We start from the raw sequence: 9,160 nt of genomic DNA on the forward strand, positions 1-9,160 counted from the left end.
CTTCGAAGGTTTTGGTTTCAAGTGCTACAAGTAAAGTTCAAAGGAAAACTTTTTCATATTTCATTATTTCTATTTTAATCAGTTGAAATGAGGCATACTGGAAATAAAATAACTTCCACACTAGTACCTGAACACTTTTGTATTACTCTAGCAAATGGAGAAAATAGCAAAGTATTCTACAACTTTTAATAAATATGATTGTTTGCAGAGGCCCACTCATGGTCTCATTGAAGTCAATGAGGAGTTTGCTTTAAACATTGAAAAAGGACCATGGAAGATTGCAACTAACCCAGTGAGGCATGGTCTGAGGATACTCATGGTAAAGAACAGGAAGAGCACCCTTTCAAATAGGAAAGCTTTTCAGTGGAGGAGCCAGGGAAGAGACTGATTGAAAGGGAGTCTTGTTTGACTTTTATGAGGGCTTGGTGTTAAAGGTCCATCATCCACTGTCACTGCCAAAAGACGTTTCTCCCTTAATGGTGTGTATCACCTGAACAAGAGTGGGAGTATCCAGGCCAGAATTGAAGTGTGGTAGACAGGTATTACTCCTTATGCACATGGAGTTAATTTCAAAAGTGACAGGGGATGTAAGTTGATCAGAAAAGAGTATTAAAGTGACAGATTATTTAAAAATGCAGATATTTTGCAGTTAGTGTGCAAAATAAGTTTAACACAGACTGATTTGGGATTCTTTCAGGGACATATGTAGCGAGCAGATGAAACTCTCTCACTGAAGTCAATGAATCCAAATCTGCGCCCTTACTACACTGCAAATACAGAATATTCCTGTTCAAGTCAACTGCGTGACTCCAGATTTCCACAAGAGAAATCAGAAGCAGAATTTGGCCCAATAACCTTCATATTGCTGTCAAGTTATAGATACTCGCAAGAAGTATATCAGGGACTTTGCATTGTCGGTTGTATCACTCCAGTTCTGGTTTTCAGAAGTAGTGAACAACCACAACTCCAGTAGAAGTCAATTGGAGCTGCAGATGCACAGCACCTCTGAAAAGTAAATCCATAATGTGCATGAATCTGACAGTATTCAGTTACTAGTCTTGATTATCCTGTCACTTGTACTTATTTTAGACTGATGTCACCCCACTGAAGTTAGTGGAGTTAATTTACACTAGTAAAAGTGGGAAAAGACTCAAGCCCCTTGTGCTCACAATGCTGATTAATCTAAATTGCTGTATTACACTGCATAAATATATAAGCTATATTAACCTAATTCATTTCATGCATTTTGTTCAAACATTCACCACCTAATCCCTTCAAAACAAACACTTTAACTGGTCGTTAAAACTACATCACAGACCTGAATGTGATTTACCTTTTAATGTATCTATAATAGGTTAGCAGATTATTATAGTTTATGGATTTTTTTAGCATCCATATTGCCATAGCTATAGTTCTTCCTGTTCATTGGAGATGAAATTCACCATTCCTACATGTAGCCCAAATAAATCAGACTTTGTGCTGGAGAGCCTACAGGGATAGGGGAAATTCAACCTTAAAACCATAAGCAGGCTGTGATCATTATTTCAATCCATGGACTTGAATAGTGTGGCTTGTTGCCCACCCATAGGGTTTTGTCACTAGCTCCAGATAAACATGGATACAGTAATCCAAGGACCCTCTTTCCAGGCTTCCCACCTCAAGTGGCACACAGGTTATTCAAAGGCCCATCTGCACAGCTGCTTCATCCACACCCCTCATTTGCCAAGGTCTAAAGGCTCCATCTTGCAAGATTCCAAGAACCTGATCCCAGTCTTACATTAAAATACTCAGGTGCATGAAGCTGAGCAAGTGCTTCACAGAATTAGGGCCAGAGTATTTGACATCTTGTAGGATCCTGCCCTAAAGTCAGATTTTGTGGCATAGGTTTCCTTTACTCACATTAGCTAATGCTTAAACAGTGAAACTACCTGTGTGAGTAAGTAGATCAGCATTACTAAAAGTTGCAAACGCTGTACCGATGTTATTAATGCATTTGTAGATTCATACTTTAAAGTCAGAAGGGGCCATTATGATCATGTAGTCTGACATCCTGCATAACACAGGCCACAGAATTTTATCAAATCTGTTACTTATAGTTGCAATGGAGCATAATTTAAGACAGAATCCACCACATCCCTAAATAAGTTGATTCCAGTAGTTAATTGCCTTCACTGTTTTACATTTTTTCCTAGTCTGAATTCATGTAATTCTCAGCTTCCACTCACTGGATCGTGTTATGCTTTGTCTGCTAAATCCTCTCCTCATGTCCATAGTTGTAGACCGCTATCACATCTCCTCTGATCCATATCTCTCTCTCACATGGTAGTGCCACTCTTAATAGTTGTGTGAACAGATCTTACAGGCTGCTCCCAAACAATGACACAGTTAATTTACTATGTAAACTCTTGGGTAATTTTTTCCAGAAAATATTTAATACTTTCTTTAAGGACCTAGTCCCATATGCCTTATTCAAACAAAACTCCTGCTGAAGTCAGAATCAGGCCCTATAGGACATTGACAGAGATGTGCAAAATTCTACCTGCCCCCTTCCTGGAGAGAAGTAATTTTTTTTCTTTGATAAGTGAATACAGTGAGTTAGTTTCTTCATAATCATCATGCTAAGGGTTGGGCAAATAGATTTTTTTTAACCTAGACTGGTAAATTTTCATAGCAATTTTACGAGGATGTGAAAAGATTTTAAATTATTTTTAAATGTATCCATTATTGTATTATGATTTTAGGTATGAATGGAAGTCAAAGTCCATACATTTTCAATATTAGCTGCATATTAGATTCAAAATGTCAAATGTATAGAATCAAGAGAATCTTCTTCCCCTTGCTTATACAGTTCTACTAACACTACATTTTTAGTAGAAATGGCTATTGACACTTCATGTTGACAATGCAATGAAAAAATATATGAAAAGATTATGAAAACTATAACTGGAAAACTAGAATATAAAGTAAAAAATGAAATACCTGAGCATTTTATTTTTAAAGAACAAAATTCTACTTAAATCTCGCGGAAAAATAAATTACATTCAGAAAGATCCCTAGCCTGCTCCCACTGAAGTCAATCCCATTGACTTCAATGAGAGCAGAATCTGACTGAAGTGTATGGTAAGCAGAAACAGAAAGCAAACTTTTCTGGAGAAATGGCCCACATTTTTAACGTAAAAAGGATGGACATCATTTTAACTAAATTCCTTAATTTTATACTAATTTAAATATGCTTTTGATAATTAAACTTGCCCTAATGCTTGCGTAATGGAACTGTTAATTATAATAAAATATTTCAAGAATACCCAGCACATCCGCAGATGTGGTTTGGTAAGATAAGCAAGTTCAGTGTAGCGATACAGGAAACCCAAAGAGACAGAATGGCTTTATCTATGTACAGAAATACATGCAAGGTAGAGGCCCTGATTGGACTCATTTTTCCTTTCCCTTGACTTGTTTTTGTGTTAATGTTTGTTTTTTGGTTTATGTTGGTTGGTTGGTTATTTTTGGAAGGGAACAGAGGAAGAAACATAGTCCTATAATGAGATATTGTAAATTCAAGCAGTGTAGTAAACAATTTAATATAATATAATTATATTTATTTTATATACACGTTAAATTCATCAGTTATGTTAATCTGACTAGTTAACTGCATATTCAACACTGTTATAAACTATATTAAATCTGCAGCATCACAGGTGTATGGATGTAAAATAGTTTGCAAAAGAACAAAATTTACTACTACTTTTGATGTACAGAAAACAAAATATGAATATATTGATACTGTATCCAAATGAACATTGCTTAATAGGTTCACAGTTTCTGAATGGCATTTTGTAGAGAATTACAACCAAATTAAAATTTCAACCAGTTTGACATAAAACAATTCAATATGACTACTAAATAATTAATGTTGTGAATGCTGTACATACATTTTAAATTACAAATTTGTCTTTACATTTTATACATTACTAATTTTACAAATAGAACTTGAAGACCACTTTGTCCACTATGTATTTATATAAATGTTGCTGAACGAAATGCTGACAGAAAATTCTCCTTTCATAAAAATGCTTTGAAATAATGATGTTTTTAAGATTTTACATGGACCATCTCTTAATGAGATTATTGTGCAGGCTGTACTTTTTCCATATATAATGATCTGACTACTGGGAGCTTGGGCATGTTTTAAACTAAACTTAAACAATATTAAAATATCTCGCCCTATCTTTCTAACGCTTTACTTTCAAAAATAAAGTTTATGCTCCCTAATCTCGGTTATATTATGTGCACTTTAAAAAAAATCAGATTCTGGTATCTATAACCGTATACAATTCCCCCCCTCCCTCCCCATTTTTATAGCTTTCTTCCCTCAACCCCAGGTCAGGATCCTGCAACCCTTACTCACCTGAGCAGTATCAATGCCGTAAATGGGACTATTCTGGTGAATAAACAATTGTTCAAGAGTTGTAGAATCTTGTTGGTTTGTTATAACGGAGTTAATATCATTTGGACCTCAAAAGTAATGTATAACTCTTCTAGCTATGTTATTAATAATTTTATCCCAAATTGGTCTTCTACATCTCTCTGAAGAAATTCTGCACACATTAGAATAAGTTACCAAAAGGTCACTTTTTGAAAGAAATAAATGTTTAAAATGTTTCATAATTTATATGCAGTTACATACAAGGAAACTGTTTTACAACTAAAGTAAGTATTTGTACCTGTTTCTACACAATCTTGCACTTTTCAATGGGCAACTCCCCTATTCAAATGGTTTTGAGTTCAATAACTACAGAACATATTAATGTGAAATGTACAAGGCAGCAGTATACCTCCTATGGCTATATTACTTTTGAAAACTCCTAGCTAAAATCTGGGCAGCTCCTCCCAGCTAGGGAAGGTTCTGGTTGGAGAGGATAGCCAAAATAGGGTGCTGACACCAAAAATCCAGCTGGTTGAGTTAGGTGGATAGAATGGCCTGTTTGTAAGCAGCCAGATGTGTAAGGTGACGGTGGAGATGCCACTAAACACCCAGATTCCGCCCTGGCGAAAGAGAACCTGCGAATGGAGCCTCCAGTAGAATTCGAACTGGTTGCAGTACTGGACTGTCTGGACGGGGTCCGGAGGCTAGTGGAGGTCAGGATCATTGGAAGAGTCTCGATCTGATAGCTTCGAAGAGAGAATCGTATTGGCTGCTGTGATGTTTGTTTAGGTCTTAAACACGTGCAACAATAAACTGCCACCAGCGAACCCACAATAATGAAGGCGATGAACATGGATCCAACAATAAGGAAAGGAACGTAGATCGGCTCTGAATAAAAAATAAATAAGTACATTTTAACACTCCGAAATAGCTCGTCTATTTAACTCTGCAAAGTTTTCAAAGTCCCACATTATTCTTAAATTCTCATCAACTACCGCGCTTCTTAAAATATACTCCTTTCACGTATTACAAATAAACTGTGTGAACTGCGTGCCACCGGCAGGTATGATCTGATACTAACAACTTCACTGATCATGCAATAAGCTGCATTTGATTTTTAATTAGCCTTTAGTTCCTACATGCAGAAATTAAAATTATTTCCTGCAGGCAATTTTAATCGAATAATTCTTAGCGTTAATATTTTAGATCAATATCGGAATCCTGGATGGTTAGTCCGCATCGTCCTGTTTGCTGCATGAGTATAGTTTGCAGTGCTCGGTTCGGTTTTCCCTTTGTTCAGGAGATAATGCTCCGCTTTTCCAACAAGCTTTTTCAGAAACTTACTCACTGCTGCAAATTATAACTGCCTGAACCTATGGACTAACTCTTCCAAAGCTCCAGCCCCTTTTTAGAGGCAAGTAACTTCAGAGTGATTGATTTTCAGCAAAATATCTTTCAGCTCTTTTGCTGGATGACTTGTTTGTGTATATAGATAGCAGTGACATTCCTGGGACCCTACTCTGATTCTTTTTACAGTTAAAGTTAGTCACGTCTGGAAAAGAAAAAAGAAAACGGCCACGGATGTGGCTTTCCAGCTGCTCGTTCGCTGCACGGTCACGAGCTCTTTAAACTTGCCTTTTGGTTGTATGGGATTTAAACGTTTGGGCCACTTCTAAATTGTGGGAGTGCTTAAACCAAAGCCGCGTTGCCAGCAGCTGTTGACTTGATTTGAACAGCCCCGAAGCGCTCTTCAGACGACGCTGGCCGGGGGAGCCCGGCTTCCATTCGCCTTAAGGCGGCGGGTTTTATTTTCGCTCCGGATGCTCCAGCAACACCTTCGGCCAGTTAAGAAGCGTAAAAATAACCCGCCTCTGCCCGCCCTCCGCGCAGCCCAGGACGCGGTAACGCGGCTTCCCGTTTGGCTGCTTAAAAGCCCAACTAGCGCGGCCAGCTTAGCCCCGATTTCCGAGCGGGCTGCCCGGCCCCGGGGCTGCGCCAGACAGCGCCCCCCGCACCCCGCTCGGCCGAGCCCGGGGAGCGATCGCAAGAGCCCGCCCAGCCGCGGGGAGCGGGCAGCGGGCGGCCCGGGCCGCTGCGGGGAAGGGCTGTCTGCCCCCGCCTGGCCGCCAGCCGCGCGGCACCCGGGCCGCAGGCAGCCCCGGCGAGCCCGGGCTCCACAGCAGCTCGCCTGTGCCCTGGGGCGCCCCCGCCGAGCCGTCAGGGAGGGGCCGGACTCAGCCCCGTGCCAGTCTCTCCCTTCACCTGCCGCCGCAGCGGGGCCCGGAGCCGCCTCCGGCCGCCCCGTGCCTCACTCGCTTCCCAGGGAAGTTGTCGGCAACTTTCTCCGCCCGGCCGCGGGGCTCGGCCCGAGCAGGCCGCCGGCAGGGGCAGGGGCAGGGGCGGGGGTGGGTTGCGCTCCGCAGCGACGGGCCGCGCTGGCTCGGCGAACCGCGGCGACTTCCCGCCCGGGAGCCGCCTCGGGCTCGATGGCCCCGCGCGTTTGCCGGTCCAGAGCGCAGGCTCCGCGCTGGGGCCACGCGCCCGTCCCGCGCAGCAGCTGGAGCCTCCGGCCCGGGCCGGAGGGAGCGGCGGAGCCCGCGGGCCGGACACTCACGGGCGGTCACCCCCGGGTTCGGCGTCTCGCGGTCGTTGGTGCAGCCGCCCTGCTCCAGCCGGGCCTCGGCGGCGGCGCAGCAGTAGCGCAGGGCGCAGGAGCCGCAGCAGATGGTGGCGTCCGGCGTGTCGAAGTCCTCGGGGCACTGGAAGCCCTCGTGGTAGCGGCCGTGCCCGTCCACCCAGCCGTGGCAATACTCGCCCCCCGCCGGCTGGGCGGTCGCGCCCCAGCCCAGGAAGCCCAGCAGCAGGTAGCGCAGCAGCAGCCCCCGGTCCCCCATGGCGGCGGCGGCGGCGGCACCCGCTGCCGGCTCAGCCCAGGCTCGGCGCCTCGCGGCGGGGGCGGCGGCGGCGGCTTCTGCTCGCGGCCACATCCCCGGCGGGCGAGGCGAGCGGGGCTGCCCCCGCCGGCAGCGCTGGAGGCGCACACGGGCTGCTGCTGCGCCGCTCCCCGCCCGGCTCAGAGCGGCCCCCAGCGCACCGCGCCCATGGGGCGCCGGGGAGGCGGCTCTCCTGAGCGCAGCCCCCCTTGCTCAGGGCGAGCCCGGCGGTGGGCAGGGCGCTGAGATCCCGGTCCCCGCCGGACTCTCAGCCCTGACTGCCTGGGGGAGCCGCGCACAGAGCCCCGCCGCCAGGGATTTCCCTAGGAACCCCCCCCCGAATTTCCCTAACACCCCCCTTACATGGAGTGTTTCCAATTTAGTCCTTGGTTGGACATTTGAATTGAAACTGAAACAGTAATACACACTTTAAAAGCATATACTGTCCTTGAGAAAATACTTGTACCTGAGCAAGCATAAGGGGGTTGAAGTCTGAACAAAGCCTAGCTTCCTCCTACACCTGTTATCTATGACAATGTCCGCACATTTGTTTGGGCTGTATGGGCCTACCTAATAATTTCAAATTATTATTTATAAGCCAGGTGTGAATGAGCTCTCTCCTGACAGTTAGTGATGAGCCAGGGGTGGGTGGAAAGGCTTCAGGGCCAGACTGTATTTACAGGAACACACCTACTCTGCCGCCCCATCCAGCACACAGAGCGGTGCTGCTCAAGTGATCAATTTTGGCTGGTGTTGGGTTACAAATCACTTAAGTATTAAATATGGGGGTCATTAAATGTTGTTATCCTGATTTCCCTCCGTGCTTCATTTGTGCTAGGGCTTGCCAGGGTTCATAGTCCTAGGTTCATAGCCCTGGGACCTCTGGGCTTGTCACATCAGTTACAAAAGTAACAAACTTGCTTGAGCCCTGGGCACCACTTTCATTACAAATTAAGCACGGGTCACCCTCAACTGAACTGCATTCTCTAAGCAGGAGGTTTGGATGACACATCCTAGTGAAGAGAGAGCAGGTGGGGCACAGTGTTTTGCTTGGTGGTGTGGGCTCTGCCAAAGAGTTACAGGCACTATTTGACTTGCCCCTTTCTCTTGTTTAGGGAGAGAGCTGATTAGGCTCCATAGAGAGTCTTTTGGTTTGTTAAGTGACTATTAGAGCTGAAATCATTGATAAGCAGGTCTAAGTGCTTAGATCTGCTGTGGGACAGTGTTTCTGTGGAAGAGATGGCCCAGTCTGCACTAGCACCGAGGTTCCCACACTGAGAGCTGAAATTACTGAGAGCTGGGTGGAACCTCGAGAGACCAACCCGCAGAGGTCACGGTGGCAGCAGAAGGCAACAGCGCAGGGACTTTGGGGACAGAGCGGTAGAGTGAAAGGTGGCATGACAAACAACAGCAGCCAGAGCATTGGACTATGTTTTAGTGATGTCGCTCCAAATGCTAGATTTGTGACTGGGAAACTTATATAAATATATGTTTCCAAATAGGCAAAGATTTTTAAAATGCATTATTTGCCAAGGTCATATCTCACATCATTGCTATCTCAAGAGGGCATTATCTTCGGGAGTTTCTGTACCAAACTTTTTTTATTATTATAATTATTTTTTAAGTAAGAACAGCCATATTGGGTCAGACCGATGGTCCATCTAGCCCAGTGTCCTGTCTGCCGACCGTGACTATTCCAGGTGCTTCAGAGGGAATGAACAGAACAGGGAATCATCGAGTGATCCATCCCCTGTCGTCCACTCCCAGTTTTCGGTGAACAGTGACTAGGGACACTCAGAGC

At 44.8% G+C, this 9,160-nt stretch overlaps 1 protein-coding gene across 1 annotated transcript; it reads right to left on the minus strand.

Annotated features, from left to right (window-relative positions):
* Positions 1-3,577: 3,577 nt before the first annotated feature.
* On the minus strand, positions 3,578-7,638 carry SHISA3 (shisa family member 3). Its single transcript, XM_048848474.2, has 2 exons — positions 7,041-7,638; positions 3,578-5,314 (listed from the first exon to the last, which is right to left on the minus strand). Exons 1-2 carry the CDS (start codon positions 7,411-7,413, stop codon positions 4,866-4,868), a joined length of 822 nt encoding a protein of 273 aa, XP_048704431.2. The 5' UTR covers positions 7,414-7,638; the 3' UTR covers positions 3,578-4,865.
* Between the last annotated feature and the right edge of the window lie 1,522 nt (positions 7,639-9,160).

The sequence above is a fragment of the Caretta caretta genome, chromosome 4 (genome assembly GCF_965140235.1).
Source record: "Caretta caretta isolate rCarCar2 chromosome 4, rCarCar1.hap1, whole genome shotgun sequence".
Lineage (NCBI taxonomy): Eukaryota > Metazoa > Chordata > Testudines > Cheloniidae > Caretta > Caretta caretta.